Genomic DNA, 20,414 nt, shown 5'->3' on the forward strand with positions numbered 1-20,414 from the left:
GATATTCTCATATTATTCATGCATCTTTTTCCTGATTTCATTTAGTTGTCTATCTGTGTTCTCATTGAGCATCTTTAAGACTGTTACTTTGAATTCTTTGTTAAGTAATTCACAGATTGTTTCCTTAGGGTCACTTGTTGGAGAGTTAATTTGGTCTTTATTTGGGCCATGGCTCCCTGTTTCTTTGTATTCCTTGCGCTCTTTCTTGAAATTTGGGCATTTGATAAAACAGCCACTTCTCTTAATCTTTATGAACTAGCTTTGTACAGGGCAAGAACTTCATCAATCAACCTGGCTACAGATTCTGAGGGCCTCTCAAATATTTTCTGTGGATGTATCTTCTCTGGGCTTATAATTTCCCAGTTAAAGAGGTTTGCCTCTGTTTCTCCCCCAGAGGCCATAATTTCTTGCTCCTGCTGATGTCTGTCAATGTTACTGCAGTCTCTCTGGTGCTGTAACAAGCCACAGAACCTACCCTTGTTTTTAGCAGCCCTCAATCTGGCATCCAAAATATACCACTCTTTCTGTCAGTACTGCAAATCAAGTGAGACAGAGATCTGTTCATTGGGTAGATCCCCAGATGCCAGGACATTGGATTCACATTTCACTTATCTGTTTACCTCTCAAAAGAGAAACTGTGAGTTGAGAGTTTCTTCCGATTGCACCACTCAATGCCAAGAATGGGGAAGGACTACGGCATGCAAAATGCCATGAACTTTCTTCCCAATTTAATGTAGCTCTTCTTGGCTTTGCAATTTCTGGGGTGCTGCTGACTCTTAAATCATTTCTGGAGTTCTCACATTGATAGATTGGTCTGTATCATGTTGTTCAGTGGTGTCTTCATGGGGGAACAAGGGCTTGGGACTTCCTATTCCACTGTCTTGCTGACATCAGTACTTTACTTAATTTCTTTTTAGCTTGTGTAAGATGAGAGAGTGATAGGTGAGGAAAGATTTTTATTTTTTAGAAAGATGTTTTCATGTCCTTTTAATGAGAGAGTTTTCTCTGGTTAAGGTTCATTTGAAAGGAAAAAAGGGGTGTGACTTGTATATTGTGGATTCCCAGAGTAAAATTCAAAGGGCTATGAGAAAGTTAACCTGACTGGGCTATAGACTAATAAGAATAAAAATGAGGTCAAGATTTTCAGGAGAATTTTTAAGTTATTTCTTTTTACTCAGAAATTGATCAAATTCACCACAAGCTTACTTGTGTGCAAGAAATGCAATCCTTTTGACTGTGTCATTGAAAGCTTGTTTCACTTGCTTGTTTCTCAAGGTATAAGTGAAAGGGTTCAACACAGGCGCAACAGAGGTAGTGAGCACAGATACCGCTTTATTGATGTCCACCCCCTCTTTGGCAGAAGGTTTAACGTAGTTGAAAATGCAGCTGCCGTAAGTGATGGAAACAACAATCATGTGAGAAGAACAAGTGAAAAAAGCTTTTTTTTTTTGTTGAGCAGAGGGGAATCTTAGAATTGTCCTGACGATATACATGTAGGAAAGAATCACACCTATTAGTGTGATAATGAATGTCAACACTGCACAAATAATAACAGTCTGCTCTATAAACCACGTATCTGAGCATGAGATCTTAAGAAGGGGAGCTGCATCACAGCCAAAATGATCAATGGTATTGGGGTCACAGAATTCCAGCTGGAAGCCCATACCAAGTGGTATGATGATGATCATCAACCCAGAGATCCAGCAGCAGAGGACAAGAATGGTACAGATTCTGTTGTTCATGATGGTCATGTAATGCAGGGGTTTGCAAATGGCCACGTAGTGGTCATAGGACATTGTTGCCAGGAGAAAAAACTCTGTCGCCCCAAAGAGTCCAATAAAAAATATTTGACTCCAACAGGCATTATAAGTAATAGTATTGTCCCAGGTTGATAAGCTGTACAAGAATCTGGGAATATAGACCGTTGTGAAGGAGATTTCTAAGATGGAGAAATTTCTAAGGAAAAAATACATAGGTGTTTTAAGATGAGAATCCATCAAGGTAAGAATGATAATGGTCATATTTCCAGTTATGCTCAGAATGTATGTCAGAAATAAAAAGATAAAAACCAGAACTTGCAGCTGTGAATCCTCTGTAAGTCCCAACAAGATGAATGTTGTCATTGCTGTGTGATTTCTCATTATTACCTTCAATGTTTTGTGCAATCTGCATGCAATCAGGGAGAAAGAGTCTGAGCTCTCTTCAGTGATCAAAAGGAACATAACACCCCAGAAGAACAAACACCAGATTATTCCCTCCTGCTTTTTATTGTGCATTCCATGACTTTTGAAACCTCAGTTACAAAGATCTCCCCTGAAAAGGCCTTTGAGCTCCATGTACTTCCATGTACTCTGCCTGTAGGAATCCTAATCATCTCTGAAAATTTGTGTTTTCTGCTCTGCACTAACATCCTTAAAAAATCTAAGAAAAAAATTGCATTTCAAAAAATCAGAACATGAATCTTGCTATTTCATCTGCGTCTCCCTTTGTATTAGAAACACTTCATCTTCAAACTTTTCTCTAGTGTTTAACATACACACACACACACACATAATTTTGTTGTACAACCAGTTTTCTACAATTTATGGACTAAGTATAAGACATCAACTACTTTTCTCTTGTTTCATTCAACTTAGCTTATATATAAAATTCACCTAACTAGGCAGTTTTCACAGTCAAATTTAAATAAAAGTTTAAAAGATGAATTATATTATTCTTGTAACTATCTGTTTTACTCCCCTCTACTTTTTATGATGTCCGTAGACATCTTCCCTACATATTTACCTATTATTGATTGCCCAGGCAACTGAATTGTGACTGCTTTTTCCACTAATAAATTAATACCATCACTGCCCAAATAATTAATGTGACTTGTTTTTTAATTTTATTTATTTTCCCCCCCAAAGCCCTAGTAGATAGTTGTATGTCATAGCTGCACATCCTTCTAGTTGCTGTATGTGGGACGCGGCCTCAGCATGGCCAGAGAAGCAGTACGTCGGTGCGCGCCGGGGATTCGAACCCAGGCCACCAGCAGCAGAGCACCCGCACTTAACCGCTAAGCCACGGGGCTGGCCCTAATGTGACTTTTAATGCAAAAGCCAAAGAAGATTATACTCATATCCTATGGAGGAGATGTGTATGATAGGAGATTATATGCATTTATTTCCTATGAAATACATACATATATGTACATAATCTCCTATGACAGGAGATTAAATATCATACAAAAATATGATCATATTATTGTATTATTATGTATAGAATTACTATATTTAAGTGCTTCTTGTCTTACTTGATTCCTTTGTTGCATTTCTGAACATAGAACTTTTTAAAAGCATATTCATTGATTGCTTTTCTTTGATATCATCTTCTCTGTTTCCCTCTTCATTTATGGCAACTGCTCTTAGAATTTTTCACGCATTTTTTTTTTATAAGTACATCACAAATATTGGTACAAGTCCATATTCTGTTCTAGGTTATCTCTCTACTCTGTGCTCCTGTCTCTTTCATTGATTTTCTCAGGGCCAATGGCCTTCTATATCATAATATTTAGATGAGTAGATTTCCTCTGAATTCTAGCACATTATATGCAGATATAAACAAGTATTTTAATTTGAATATCCAATAAGCACTTAAAAATAATATGATAATTGAATGCCATCACTGACTACTCAACAAACAATTGTCTTCCTCCTTCATTGCCCGCCTCTTCCTTGCTCATATAACCATGGAAAACCTATTACTCCTTCATATTACACATTTAATTGAATGACCCTATAATTCTCTCAATTGTTGAACCAGAAAATCAGGATCTCATCCAGAACATTTTTTTTTTCAACTGTATTTTTTAGTCAGTTACCATTTCTTTTTGATTCTACCTCAATATTACTTTATGAATCAGACCATCTTTTTCATTCCACGTAATAATCTCTCAGCTGGATTAAAAAATCTATTCCAAATTGATGTCTATAACTTTCTATGGTACATTGCAAACTACTTTCCACACTGCATCTAGAATAAGTTCTAATACACCACCCCAAATTCTAGAGTAGGTCAGGTACACCTGCAATATGCCATCTGCCTCCATTTTGGCATCTAGATATTTGGGCTTATTGATTATTTGTGGATCTGCCTCCCCAGATATAAGATTATTGAGATCAGAGTTTTATTCTTTACTGTAGAATACCAAGGGGATAATTAACTTTACCATATCCTCATAGCCAGATTAAGAGTGTCTTGAAGGTGATAGGAAATATTCACTTAAGAATAAGAAGAATTTAGATAGGTTGTATATTATGAAATACTATGTTAAGAGTTATAATTTTATGCTTTATATTATTTAAAATATTATGTTTTCCTTAAACTGAAGAAATTTAACAGGCACAAATGACTGAGAGTAGTATCTCTCAATTGTGAGGAAATTGTAAAGAAAGCTATTCTTGACAATACCAGAATATGATTATTATGTTTCTCAAAAAAAGGCATGTACTCAATGCCATATGTTGTTCTCACCTATAGCCTGGACCTATTCTCTCAAGACCATATGCCATCCCTTAAATTTATTTCTTGTCATATTCTTTGTTAATCTCAAGAAAAGGCTTTGCATTGTTTAAATAGTACTCATTCTATGTTTAACATAAATTTAAAAAAAAATCTAGTTCTGTTCAGAAGTATGTCTAGAATGTAGCCCAATTTTAAGTTTAGAATTATTGACATATCCTGTGTTAAATCATGACTCTGATAAATATTTCATTGGTATAAGCATTTGATGGTGCCAGCAGTACATTTTGTCATAGAAGTAGTCATTTTAAAGACAGTTTCATGCTGCTAGGAGAGAGTTATCATATAGAAAGCTTACATTATTTTCATTAATGGAAAAAGTAAAATTGTTTTCTTTCATGATCTTTCTCTAAATCTGGCAATTTGACTTCACTTCTTAAATTGTCATCCCCCAAATTACTACTTAATATCTCCATTGGCTATGCAGACATAACTCTTATATTTTAGAAGAGAGTATCATCACTAATATATTATCTATGTTCCAGAGAAAGCAAACTAAGTGACATGAGTGACATCAAAATACTTACTCTTATAACAACCATTCAGGCTTGCGTTGCAGTTTTGACCACAAAATTCCTTACAGGGACCCAAAATTAAACAAGAACATGCTAATCGTGGCATGGATGTACTTTACATTCATGTTTCTTCTCCTGAACCACACTTGCACTCATAAACAGCTCTGGGAATAAAGGTACAGAGATATCCTGTTATTCATGTCCCTTGTCAACTCAGATGTTGTTTTTCATTATAGAATCTGTTCAACTTAAAAACTGCTACTATAGGTTTTCAAAAAGCTAAATGGGAAGAAAGACTAGTGATCAAGTAGAGGAAAGCAATAAAGTCTCTTTGGTTCTTAAAGAATTGATCTGACCCTACATTCTGAAGGGAGATCAGTTTTATTTTAGCACAAGTTTCATATTAAGAAGACTGAAGGGATTTTTATCTACTTAATCTACAACAGATATACTGATATCAACCAAAATAAACAAATGAAACTGTCTTTGGTGACTATGATTCAAAGCTATTAATTAATTTGACATATAATTAACGTTGACAATAGAACAAAGCAATAGGGATGCTGTCCTAGGGGACTGGAAGATACAGCAATAATACACCCTAAAGTAAGCATGGCATCATAAGACTTCTAACTTGTTTTGCCAAAAATGTTGTCTTATTTAAATTTATAAGTAATAGATTTCAAATTGGGAAAAATAACTTTTCAGAGGTTTATCAGTCATTAACTCTTCATTATGAATTGAACTGTTCATGAGTTTTTCCATTTTTAAAAATTTGAATGCTGGCTTTGTCCTTATCATTTTTTTTTTTTTTTTTTTTTTGTGAGGGAGGTCAGCCCTGAGCTAACATCCATGCTAATCCTCCTCTTTTTGCTGAGGAAGACCAGCTCTGAGCTAACATCTATTGCCAATCCTCCTCCTTTTTTTCTTACCCAAAGCCCCAGTAGATAGTTGCATGTCATAGTTGTACATCCTTCTAGTTGCTGTATGTGTTTTAGTGGAGATTTGTACGTATATGACCATGTTTTTTTCAGGAATCCACATTCATAGAAAGCTCTGGGGACACAGAGATCTTCCAAATCTTTTATTCTAACATCTTGTCACTAGATAGTATTTCACATTGCAAAGTTAGGAAATAACTTCTTTACCTCCAGTAGTTGAAGGGGAATTAAAGACTGACCCAGAGGCAAGGGTGTATCAAAAACTGGTTATGGAAGAGTTGAGGGCCTGATCTTTTCTGGATATGGAGACAGACTGTCCTGTAAATTTTAAACTAACAGTGACATTTATTGCTTTTGCTGAATATGTTATAAGTGCATAAGGATCAAGTGAAAGATAAACAAAAGCATCCCTTGTGTTTACTGTATAAAAAGTGAGTAATGAATCTTCTGCTAATGTATTTTGACATACAAAAAAATACACGTAGCAGTAGGACAGTTTCCTTAAAGACATAGAAGCATAACAATAGCATTAAACACGTAATAGAAACACAACAAGGATGTTAAAACAGAGCAAATGCCTGGCTTCTTTTCTAAGGCAAATGGATATAAGAATTTGGTTTTTAATTTTTATTTTAATTTTTGACATTAAAATTTAAGATATTTTATGAAGGAACATGCATACATACAAGTACACTTCTTAACTTCTCATCACATTAAATTTTCATTAATGGAACATGTACATATAACTAGCAACAAAATCAAGGAACAGAACATTACCATCACCTAAAAGATTTCCCTGGTGCTTGCTTCATTGTATGGTTATGAAATATCCACCTGCTCATTCTCCCCAACCCCTGCCAGGAATATCACTGCCCTGATTTGTAATAATATGGATTAGTTATTCATATTTTCCTACTTCATACTAGTGAATTCATATAGCATGAAATATTTTATGTCTGACTCTTTTCACTCACTAATAAGTTAGTGAGATTCCTTCCATACTACTGCACGTAATTCATTGTAAGATTATAAGATTACTCATTTCTATTGTTTTATAATATTTTTAGGTAAATTAACTATACTTTCTTTCTCCATACTGCTGTTCTTCTGCCTTTTTATAGTTTCCAGTTTTATGATAATTCGAATAATGTTTCTACTATCATTCTAGTACACACTATTTTTTTCTCTCCTTGATTTTGGTATGGTGAATTTCCTTCTTTTTTTAATTAAAAGTTTTATTTTGAGGTAATTATAGATTTACATGCAGGTGTCATAAATAATGCAGAAAGAACTCGTGTATCTTTTACCCATTTTCCTCCAATGGTAATATCTTATAAGATTGTAGTACAATCTCACAATCAAGATATTGACAATCACACTGAGTACAGATAAGTTTCATTACCAAAAGGATCCTTCATTTTGCTATTTTTTAGCCAAACCAACCTCCATTTCCCCCACTCATCCCACCACTGGAATTCACTAATTTGTTCTCCACTTCTGTAGTTTTGTAATTTCAATATTGTATAAAGAAATCATAGAGTATATGACTTTTGGGATTGGCTTTTTCTACTTGGACAAAGTACTCCTGGAGAGTCATCCAGGTAGTTGTCTGTATCAGTAGTTTGTTTATATTACTTTACAAAAAACAAAAATTGGCAACAACCCAGATGTTCTTTAATATAAATAGTGTGTTTCTTTATATTTCTAAGCAGTATTCTATGGTAGGTATGGATGTGTAATAGTTTGATTAACCATTTACTTTTTGAAGGACATCTGGGTTGTTGCCAATTATTGGTTATTATAAAGTTGCTGTGAATATTTATGAACAAGTTTTATCTGGGGTAAATGCCTAAGAGTAGCACAATCAGTAGCCAGTATGGTAGCATGTTCCTTCTCTTAAGAATCACCTGCAGGGTATCAACAAATTTGGTGAATCTGAGTACTAGAGGTGAAGATAAGTAAAGCTAAGAATTTTACTCTTTGAACAAATCTATATGTTATGCCCTATATAGTGCTAAATAGTCTTGTACTAAATTCTACTGTAATTTGCATAGTAATACAATAGCTATTTTCCTTTACATTCAAAGAGAATATCAGATTAATTTCCAAACTGGAGAACAGGAATTTATCTGTAACTAGTGCAAATTTTGTATTAAATAGATCTAGTTGGTTATTTCTCACTCATTAGCAATCAACACTTCAGAGCATCTACTTATTTTTATAAAAAAGGCAAAAATAAACCATGTGTACATAAATATAATGTCAATACATATCTTCCAATCTGAACCTTTTTGAGTAACAAAGTTTTCAAGTAGTCTATATAAAGACACTAGTTGGGTATTCACTATTTTGCTGTTCATGCAGCAAAGCAACTACTTTAAACTAGTAATCAAATTATAAGTACAGTGTATATAACAAATATGAGTTATTGTCTATTTTGTGTCATAAAGTACATCATAAATGATTAATATTTTATCAGAGGGAAAATCAGTGTCAACTTTAAATCATCTTAATAATTATCTGACTTTGATATATATAATGTTGAATTTCATTTTAATATTGAAACTGAAAGTTCCACTATCTACTTTAAATACCTAGGACAAACAGATTTCTTTTTATGTTAGACAACATATGACCTAAGCATTAGCAAATGCACTCTCTTTAAAAAACAGTTCAGTTTTCCAGCAGAATTGAATAAAAGCTGGTCTCAAATAATTTTCATCTTGGGTGGTCTCTTCAGCTTAAGGTGGTTTTGTCTAAAGATGAAAGGCTACTTTTACGTGGGTGCCTGGCCGGCTGCTCTTGTGATGACTCAGCCAAACAGCACTTGAGAGGTACTATCAAAACTTCAGGGACAATGCTTTACATTTATGGCACATGAAAGACTAGCCAAATGATGGGCTGATCATGCAGATGGCCTTACCTAGAATGCAGTAGCCACAGGGAGTATACTCCTCTGGCTTGATTTTGAATTGCACATGTACAACTTTGGGAATAGTAAACACGTCTATATTTTTGAGGGGAGGTTGAGATGAGATTCAAGATTTATAGGAATTGGAGGGCTGAACAAAATTTCCTGCTAAACAGCAAAGCAAGTGAACTCCCTACTTGTTATAAAACAGCGTTGTGGCTCTAACTTTAGTTGTTAGTGTGAGATCTAGGTGGACAGAATAGACAGACTTCCCAAATTTCTCATCCTTTCAAAATCTATTTTGAGCTACATGCAGAGACAAAGGGGAAATCTCAGAGGAATGCACTAATTGAATTTTTTAGCAGGTGAACAAGTTTGAGAGCTGCTCCCTGGAGACCCCTGGGCAGATGAAAATGTAGCTGCATAGCGACCCACCGCTCGTTATTTCTACCCAAATGACGCAAAGTCGTAAAGACGGAAAAGTAAATTCCACAACAGAGGTGGGCAAACGTTTTCTGTAGAAGGCCAGATAGTAAACATTTTCGGCTCTTTGGGCCGTGAGGTCTCTGTGAAACCACTCAACTCTGCCTTTAAGAACAGCCACAAGCAATATGTAAATGAGTGGAGTGGACATGTTGCAATAAAACTTTATTTATAAGAACGAGTGGTGGATGGATTTTGCTCTCAGGTCTTAGTTTTCTGACTCTTGCTCTAGAATATGGTCCTTACTCCTAAGGTTCTCCTAGGTGGCTTTCCCACTGTTCAGCTGGAAGCCTGTGCTTTGAAGGGATATTAACAAGGTCTCTTCACTTTGGCTGGGCCCAAACTCCAAGCCCACAGACTGCTTGGCCTCTAGTACCTCTGTTGAACTCTCAGCCTTATCACTGGTAAACCTGGAGTACACTTGCCACGCATGTGTTCAGTCAATCCTTGAGCCAAGGATTCATGGGGAACTTCTGCCGAGATCCCAGCACAACTGTAGCCCTGAACTGAGGACACTAACGACTTCAGCTGACCTGATCTTTGCCAACTCAACTCAGAGAGATAATCATGTTGAGCTTAATTTCTAGCTCATGGTGTGGACTGAGCTAGTGCTAACTGTGGACTCATTTACTGGATTTCCCTTTTCTAGAGAGTTACAGTTTTGAGGTGCTTGTTGTCAAAAATGTCTTCATGTACTTAATTCAATTTTATGATTATTTAAGGCAGAAAACATGGGCTTAAACTAGTTACTCTGACGGAGCTGGAAGCAAAATCTTCCGGTTACTTTTAATCTTGTTTCCTTTTTTGTTTGTGCACATGTGTGTGAGTGCTTGCATGCGATTGATACACAGCTGTGGTCTAAAATTTTCTCCTGTTTCTTGAAGTAAATCTTCTAAATATTCTGGCTTGCTTCTATCTTTTGTATATAATATTTGTTTCTAGATTTGGGTATTTTTTTTTCAGTCGGTTACAATGTGTTTTGATTTTACTTGATGTGCTTATTTTGAGTTCTCTTATTTTAAAGTTTCTCTTATTAATACCTCAAAACAAAGACGAAATATGTCTTCCCATATTTCAAATGTTTCTTTCTGCATATTTACATATGTAAATTAAATGAATATAGCAAAACTATTGTTCTAAAAATTTCCAAGGAACCCTAGAAACTATATCTAACATGTCATACAATTTCTTTTTGGATAATATTAGAAAAGCTTAGCGAGAGATGAGGGAAGATTTTGTTTCCTGGAAACAAATTTTCATGTTGTTTTTATGATAGAAACAATTTTGATTGAGATTAAAGAAAGAAAGAAATGACTTTTTCCAAGTAGGTTCACAAATCAAGATCTGAAGCACTATGAGAAGGTTAACCTGACTGAACTAGTTAGGAAATCCAGAAAAAATATTAAGGGATGAATCTATCATTTTCATTTGATTATTCAAATTCAGTGTACTCTTACTTGTGTAAGAAAAATACAATTTTTTTGATTGTGTCATTGAAAGCTTGTTTCACTTGCTTGTTCCTCAAGGTGTAAATGAAGGGGTTCAACAAAGGGGCAACAGATGTAGTGAGCACAGATATCCCTTTGTTAATGTCCACCTCTTCTTTGGCTGAAGGCTTGATGTAGATGAAAATACAGCTGCCATAGGTGATGGAAACCACAATCATGTGGGAAGAACAGGTGGAAAAAGCTTTTTTCCTTTGTGAAGCAGAAGGGAATCTTAGAATTGTCCTGATGATATATATGTATGAAAGAATGACACCTACCAGTATAATAATGAATGTCAGTACTGCACAGATTATAACCATCTGCTCTATGAACCATGTATCTGAGCATGAAATCTTAAAAAGGGGAGCTGCATCACAGCCAAAATGATCAATGGCATTGGAGTTGCAGAACTCCAAATGGAGGCCCATACCAAGTGGTGTGATGATGATCATCAACCCAGAGATCCAGCAGCAGAGGATGAGGATGGTACAGACTTCGTTGTTCATGATGGTCATGTAATGCAGGGGTTTGCAGATGGCCACATAGCGGTCATAGGACATGGCTGCCAGGAGAAAAAATTCTGTGGCCCCAAAGAGTCCAATAAAAAATATTTGACTGGCACAGGCATTATAAGTAATGATATTGTCCCCAGTTGATAAACTGTACAGAAATCTGGGAATACAGACTGTTGTGAAGGAGATTTCTAAGATGGAGAAGTTTTGAAGAAAAAAATACATAGGTGTTTTGAGGTGAGAATCCATGAGTGTAAGAACGATAATGGTCAGATTTCCGGTAATGCTCAGCACATAGGTGAGAAATAAGAAGATAAAAATTAGGACTTGCAGCTGTGGGTCCTCTGTAAGTCCCAACAAGATGAATGTTGTTATTGCTGTGTGATTTCTCATTACTACCTTTGATGTTTTAGGCAGTATACAGGTAAAAAGTCAAAGAGCAATTATCGAAACAGAAGAAAGGCAATAATAAGACAAAAATCAGTCAAATGGAAAAGAGAAAAACAATAGAGAAGATTAGTGGAATCAAAAGCTAATTCTTACAGAGGACAAGTAACATTGATAAAAATGTTGTGAGACAGATCTGGGAAAAAAAGAGAAAGATGAAACTCAACAGAAATGAGAAATATGACATCATTACAGATTTCACAGACATTAAAAAGATAAAAATGAAATATTTTAAAGAGCTTTGCAAAGTAGATTTGGCAACTTAGGTCAAATTAACTAATTCTTTGAAAGATACAGTCTACTCAAATTAATTCAAAATCAAATATCTAACCTATATAGCCCTATATCTACTAAAGTAAACAAATATATACTTAAATCATCGCACAAAAAAGAACTCCAGGCTCAAATGGCTTAATTGTAGATTTCTATCCAATATTTAAAAACAAACAAAAATACTAATTCTACATAAATATTTTCATAAAATTGATCGTTGAAAGCAAAAATTATAACATTATCTGATGGCGTTTCACTGCACATAGACACAATATAAACAATAAACACGATAAATAGGGGAAGAGTTAAAGGTCCTATATAGTAATAAATTTTCTACATTCTACCTCCAGTGGTAAAATATTGATTCTAAATGGTATATGAAATGTTCAGTATATATTCTAATTCAAACTTTTAAGTTATGATATAGTCAAAAACACATTATATAAATTAAAATGGAATACGAAACTGTTCAAATGCAGGCAGGAAAAGGTAAACAAAAGAACAGACAACAATGGGAACAAACAAAAATCAAGTAACAGGGCAGGCCCCATGGCTTAGCAGTTAAGTGCGTGCGCTCTGCTACTGGCAGCCCGGGATTGGATCCCAGACCGCGCACCGATGCACCGCTTCTCTGGCTATGCTGAGGCCACATCCCATGTACAGCAACTAGAAGGATGTGCAACTGTGACATACAACTATCTACTGGGGCTTTGGGGAAAAAAAAGAAGGAGGATTTGGACTAGATGTTAGCTGAGAGCTGGCCTTCCTCAGCAAAAAAGAGGAGGATTCAACATGGATGTTAGCTCAAGGCTGATCTTCCTCACAAAAAAACAAAAATCAAGTAACAAAATGATAGACAGAAGTCCAAACATAAATTATTATTTTGCATGTAAATGATTGAAACATAACACACTAATTGAAAGAGATTATAAGAAAGGATTTTTAAGAAATGGCTCACTTAGATGCTGTATACAAGCACCCTACTTCAAATATGACATAGATAGGCTAAAAGTAAAAGAATAGAAAAATAAGTACCATGCAAACCATAATCAAGAGAATGCTCAAGTGACTGTATTAATATCACCACCACAGGAAATTAACAAACATGTAGAAGAAAATTACATACTGATAAATGAGTCAATTCATCAAGAACACACGAAGATTCTGATTGTTTGTGTATCTAACAGTGCATCAAAGTGTGAGGAGAATAAACTGGCATAAATGAAGGAAGAAAAAGATAAATTAACAATTATAGTTGGAGATTTCTCTTACTAATTAATAGAATTAGGTGACTGAAAATTAACAAAGGTATAGAAGAACTAAACAACTCCAATGAATTACATATAATTAACATTTATAGAGCACTCCATCCAACAAAGCAGAATATACATTCTTGTCAAGTGCATGTGGAAGAATTAACAAGATAGGTAATACTGAGATCATAAAACAAATGTTAATAAATTTAAACAAATTGGAATCATACAGAGGATGTTCACTGACTACAAAGAAATCAAAGTAGACATCAAAAACAGAAAGAAAACCCAGAGGAAACATTTTGAAATTAAACAAGTCACTTCTAAATAATTTTTGGGTCAACGACCAAGTCTCAAAGGAAATAAAATAACATTTTGAAAGGAATGAAAATGAAATACAACATATCAAATAGGTGGAGTGTAGCTAAAGCTAGTGTTGGGTGAAAAATTTGTAATGCTAAATGTTTATATACGAAGAGAAGAAAGATTTCAAATCAAATATATAATCATTGACAATAAAAAACTAGGAAACAATATTGAAATAATCCCAAAGCATGAAAGGGAAACAAAGATAAAGATAAAACCAGAAATCAACAAAATTGGAAATAAAAATATAGTAGAGAAAATTAATGAAACCCAAAGTTGGTTCTTTAGAGATTAATATTGATGAATTTCTAACCAGATTGACAATCAAAATGAAACACTGAGAAAAAGAAAACACACTTACTAGAAATATCAGAAACAAAAGATATCGCCCCAGATCTCAGATATTAAAAGGATAATAAGACAATACTATGAGCAATTCACACAAATATTTTGGACAACTTTAAAAAAATAGATGAATTTTTCGAATTCCACAAACTACCAAAATACATCCAAGATGAAATAGATAGCCTGAATAGCCCTACAACTATTAAAGAAATTGAATTTCTAGTAAAAACATTCTAAAGCAAAATTTCCAGGATTAGATATTTAAACATGAAACATCACCAATTCCACACAATCTCTTTGAGAAAATAGCAGTAGGGAACATATCTCACCTTATTTTCTGAGGATTTAAAAAGACTTATAAAATTTAAATAAAATGTAAAGGCCAAAATAAGAGGTTGCATTTGAAGAACATAAAGAATGGTGGGAGATTTTCACTATGGATATTGACTTATTTTAAAGAAACCATAATTAAAACAATATGATGCTGAACACAGTATTAGTCCGATTTCTTCAGAACACAGAAGATATGAGCACACTTTCCACCTTCTTTTATAAAATGAGCATAACCTTGATATCAAAAACAAATAAAGACATTACAAAAAAGGAAATCTTCTAAACAATACTCTCTATTAACAGAGATAAAAATCTTCAACAAAAGAATAGCAAATCAAATTCAGCAATACCATAAGTATAACACATCATGAGAAGGTGAAATTTATCCCAGAAATTCAAGATTGATTTAATATTTTAAATCAATCGATTTTATTCTCCATAATAATGGAAAGAGGGAGAATTCATATTTTCTTCTTAATAGTTTCAGAAAAAAATCTTTGACAAAATTAAGCACCAATTTATGCTAAAAATTTCTCAGTAAAGTAGAAGCAGAGGAAACTTCCTCAATGTGATAAAGGACACCTACTTATAGAAAGGAAAACAAAACATCTACTAATCTCAAACATAAGGAGAAAAGCCTGAAAGCTTCCCCCTAAAATCATGAACTATGCAAAGATGACCACTTCATAGCTCATATTCAACAATGTACTGGAGTTCTCAGCCAATAAAATAAGGTGAAATGAAAATGGTGACACTGTGATTAGAAATAAAGAAGTTAAATCGTTTTCCCTTGTAGATAACATGATTGGGTAGATATAGAATCCTAAGCAATCTACAAAATATCTGCTTGAATAAATAAGTGAGTTGGGTGAAGGCACAAGATAGAATGTCGATATACACAAAAATGTGTGTTTAGTGGCCGCTGGGTGGGGCAGCGGTTAAGTGCACGTGCTCTGCTTTGGAGGCCCAGGATTCGCAGGTTTGGACCCCCGGCGCACATGAGGCACCGCTTGTCAAGCCATGCTGTGGTGGCGTCCCATATAAAGTAGAGGAAGATGGGTACAGGTGTTAGCCCAGGGCCAATCTTCCTTAGCAAAAAAGAGGAGGATTGGCATTGGATGTTAGCTCAGGGCTAGTCTTCCTCACAAAAAAGTAAAAATAAAAAAAATAAAATAAAATAAATGTGTTTATGAATACCAACAATGAGCATTTGAAACTTGAATTTTTTAAAATGTCATTTACAGCATTATTTAAATATGAAATATTTGGGCATAAATTGAAAAATTATAATAGTATAGCAATATGATGGAAATTTAAAAAAACTGATATTGAGATAAGGATAAACATAAAATTCATTGGAATAGAACAGTGTGTACTGAAACAGAGTAACAGGAGGCAAATTGAAGGGAAAAGTAAAGTGTTACCACAAATGGTGCTGCTACAATAAGATATACATATGGGTAAAAATGAACACAACAAAAAATAAACTTGAAATAGATTATAGACCTAATAAAAAAGTCGCTTCTTTTCGAAAGACACTTAAAAATTGAAAAGGAAAGTCGTATATTAGAAGATATTTATAAAACATATATCTGGCAAAGTTCGTGTATTTAGTGTATATATGTAAATACACATATACACACACATATGTATACCAAATAAATAGATATAGAAATATATATATATATGGAATACAATCACTAAATACGTAGTCTATGTATAATATGATAAGGATACAAAGTAATATATCCGTGTATATGTATACACACACACTCAGATACACACAATTTACTAATAAAAAGACAAACAGCCCAATGAAAAATGGTCAAAGGTTTGAACATATACTTTACAAAGGAAGATGTATGAATGACATATGCACATGAAGAGAGGCTCAACATCATTAGTCATCCAGGAAATGAAAAACTAAATTGACAATAAGATATTATTAAAGATTTATTAGAATAGTCAAAATTAAATGTACTAACAATATCAAGTGTGGGAAAGCATGAGGCACTTGAAATTTTTGTATGTTACTAGTGGAAATATAAAATAGTAAAACCATTTTGGAATACAATTTGTAGTTTCTTGTAAAATTAAAAATGTATCTGTTATTTGACATGGCAAATCATCTCTAAGAATTTACTCAAGAAGAAGAAAAGAATATGTCCACAGAAAGACTTGATAATTGCAACTTTCTTCATAATAACCAAAAGTGGAATGCAATACAAGTAATGATTGAAAGGTAAATAAATAAAAAAATTTTGGTATCTTTATACATGAAATACCTCATAGCAATAAAAAGAATAAATAATTCATTTGTGTGATAACATGAATAAATCTCAAAGTAGTCTGTCATGGGTAAATATATACACGTTAAAGAGAAAATACTATAAGTTTTAATTTATATAAAATTCTAGAAAAAACAAACCAAGGCTCTTATGAGGCATTAATTGAGAAAGAACAAAATCAAACATTTTGAAGTGATAGAAATTTGTTTATCTTGATTTCACTAGTATTTATAAGGATGAATATATACATTTGTCAAAGCCCAGTGGAATGCTACACTTAAAATAATTGTATTTTGTTCCATGTAAGTTGTACTTTAATAAAATTAGTTTAAACAAGACAAATCATGATGTGGGAGAAGATATTTGAAATAACTGTGAAGGACTGGAACAGCATTTATAAAATTCTACTACAAATCCATAAGAAAACAAAACCCAACCTAATAACAATTAGACAAATTTCTTCACAAAAGAGCATATCTAAAGAACAGCGAATATATGAAATTTGATATTTTAGTACTTAGGAAAACTAAATTAAATTCACAACTACTGCACAACCATCAGAATAACAAACAATAGGTAGATGGACCATATCGAGTATTTTGAGGACATGGGGTAAGTAGAACACTAAAATCTTGAAGATGAGCGTGCACATTCCTATAAACATTATGAAAACTCTTTGAATATATTTATTAAGCTGAATTTCCAGATATCTATGAAACAGGAAATTATAATTTTAGGTATTTACCTAATTGAAATGTATGCATATGTACACAAAACATACGTATGCTTAAGAAAGTTTATAGCCACATTATTCTCAGTAATCCAAAAACTTGAAACACCCAAGTGTCCATCAATGAGAGAATCTATTTTTAAGTGGATTCTTAAATGGAAAAATATAACGATTAAAGTAAAAATAATACTGCTACATGCAACAGCGTGGAGAGTTCCCCCAAACATAATTTTGAGTAAAGAAGTAAGACACAGAAGAATATGTAAAGTCTGATTCCATTTACACAAATTTCAAAAATAAGCAAAACTAATTTATGGAGTTAGAAATCAGGAGTTTCTCTACAGGGAGGAATGTGAGGGCAGGGAGCAGGTCTAGGTGTACATACGGCTTATATGATGCTGTTAATGTTCTATTTCTATTTCTACTTCTACTCATAGAACTATGCCGTTATGATTTGTTCACTTTTCTGTAATATTAAACTAGGGTAAAATTAAATAATTTTTTAAAAAAGAAAGCAAACCCTGAGAGTTGGCTATTTCACATGATACTTTAATATTCCATAATAGTTCTTTATTTCTATACTAATGTTTAATGCACAAAACCCTTTTTATGTACATCCAGTCTATTACAGTAAGAGGAAATTCTTGGCACAAGTTGTGCTCATTAGCATAGCTCAGGTTAACATCCACTCAATCACTGAATTGCAAATATCACACCACTTAAATGAAGTTTTAAAATAATAAATTCTCCTAGTCAGTATATATATAAACATACATATACGTACACACACACACACACACACACATATATATATATATTCTCTTTTAATCTTGATGCAATCTCTACTTGCCTTCTCTACCCTTTATCTTCCGTTCATTACTCGGGCTGCTAAACTCTGGCTTTTTTATCCACTAATCTACTATTATTGTTCTTGCTCAATTAATTATTATTACTCTTCTTCTAGAAGGCTTCATCTACCCTATTGCCCACGTGTGGATAATGGCCAATCTGTTTAGACTCTACATCTAATTCCATTCCATCTGCTTCTACGCTACTTCAGATCACTTTGATCTCACACTGGATATTAAGCATTCATGGTCTAACTGGACTTCCTGTCTCCTGTTTTGATCATTTTAATCCATTTTCCTCACTGCATCAAGAATAAGTTCTGAGATACTATCTCAATCTTCTAGACTAGGCTAGGTACGTCTCCATTGTGTTCCTGTAGTCATCATCCCTTTATCAGAGCTATATCGTATTGCTTCTTTATTGTTTGTCACCCAGTTAGACTGTGATAGATTCGTTAGATCAGGGCGTGTCTCGTTCTCAACAGTATACTCAGATCTTATCACATTTCCTGGAATACAATAGTTTCTCAGTATATGAATAAACACATAGATATTTATGAACAAAGACCAGGATATATTCTTTACTTATATTTCAAGATTCTAGTTGACAGAAGTCCTGTACTCCTGTGGTCCATATAGAAGATACTACACTAATGTTGAAGTTACTTCCTTCAGTATGAGAGTCTGTATCATGCTCCCTGACCCTTCTGGGCCCCAATTTTTGAGCAGTAGAATATAGTCACTCAGGCTAGGTATTTTATCAGCTCTACTGGTCACAACTCCACAGGACTGTTCATTTAAATTCTTTCTAATGTAGACCATGTGAAAAAAATAGGGATCATAAAAAATAAGTATAAGGTAATGAAGTCTTTAAGAAGTTCTAGACATGAGCTAATGACAATTTTCCATTTTATTATACTTACCTGAAACTTTTGCTAAAAAGTCCCTTAATTGGGCAGGGTACTTTTTTCCATTTTACTGATAGTGCATAGAGCAAACTACTTAGACTAGAACTACTAGTTCCAATCAGACTAGAGTTATCATTTTTTTTGGATGGTGTGTTATTAGATGGCTCGTTTCAACCAAAGCTTGCTCCTGGGTTCTTTCTTTGCCAAAATGGTCTCCGATGGAATCTATGTAACTAAAGGCAGCATTCAGAGTTTTTAGACACTATCGGAGAGAACAAACTCTGATATAGGCTCATGGGCAAAAAATCTTGTCTACAATAAACAAACAGAGACAGAGATTGGATTGGTGGTTACCAGAGGGGAAGGGGGGAGGGAGGATGGCGAAACGGATAATTCGGCACGTGTGTGGTGATGGGTTGTAATTAGTATTTGGGTGGTGAACATGATGTAATCTATGCAGAAATAGAAGTATAATGATGTACACCTGAAATTTATACAATGTTATAAACCAATGTTACTGCAATAAACAAAAAATTAAAAAAAAAAAAACTTGTCTAATTGCTGTTACCCTACCCTGTTCTGCAGATCTATACTTAAAATATTGGCAGTAGCTCAAGTTGGAAAACACAGGATCGTTGTCCCCAGGGCCCACCTTCCTTCCTCCTTGCAGTCATCCTCTCTTCATTCCCTGTTGTAACATCTAGCAAAAGTCCCTGCTGATCCTGGGTATTATCCCAGGATGCAAAACAACTTTTTTGTCCTTCTAGTTACCTGCTTCAGAAATATGTCTCAGAAACATTCTAATTATATTGCAGGTGTAACTTAGTAATTTTTGTTTAATATGCCTAGACATCAAAAAGTATTTATATTTGAAAAAAATGTGTTTTTTTTAGATGAAATGTCAAACCAAGTTTCATTAAGTTGAGGAGATGTATTTATACAATTGAGATTGTGCATATGTGTGTGTGCTTGCTCACATGCACATGTGTTAATAATGGGGGCAATAGATGTTATATGATGCCATCAAATTTGACTACTTTATTGCCTACATACTTAACCAACTCATGAAACAGACTTAGAGACCTTCTCATTTGCTTCCACGATCTATATTCTTGAAAAAGAAATGACATTCAAGAAAAGAAATTAATTTCTCATACCTTTATGAAGTATTTAAATTTTAGAAAATACACACATTATTTATATATATATATATG

General features: G+C 33.9%; 1 protein-coding gene and 1 pseudogene across 1 annotated transcript; both read right to left on the minus strand.

Annotated features, from left to right (window-relative positions):
- Nucleotides 1-1,202: 1,202 nt before the first annotated feature.
- Nucleotides 1,203-2,141, minus strand: LOC101400518 (olfactory receptor 6C2-like). Its single transcript, XM_004429475.2, has one exon. It carries the CDS (start codon nucleotides 2,139-2,141, stop codon nucleotides 1,203-1,205), a length of 939 nt encoding a protein of 312 aa, XP_004429532.2.
- An 8,722-nt stretch (nucleotides 2,142-10,863) lies between these two features.
- On the minus strand, nucleotides 10,864-11,802 carry LOC101388246 (olfactory receptor 6C2-like; annotated as a pseudogene).
- Between the last annotated feature and the right edge of the window lie 8,612 nt (nucleotides 11,803-20,414).

Source organism: Ceratotherium simum, chromosome 17 (genome assembly GCF_057802395.1).
Source record: "Ceratotherium simum simum isolate JZ-2026a chromosome 17, ASM5780239v1, whole genome shotgun sequence".
NCBI lineage: Eukaryota > Metazoa > Chordata > Mammalia > Perissodactyla > Rhinocerotidae > Ceratotherium > Ceratotherium simum.

What these genes read in the sequence shown, in the direction of transcription:
- LOC101400518 (XM_004429475.2), bottom strand. Translation starts at nt 2,141, where the DNA reads ATGAGAAATCACACAGCAATGACAACATTCATCTTGTTGGGACTTACA.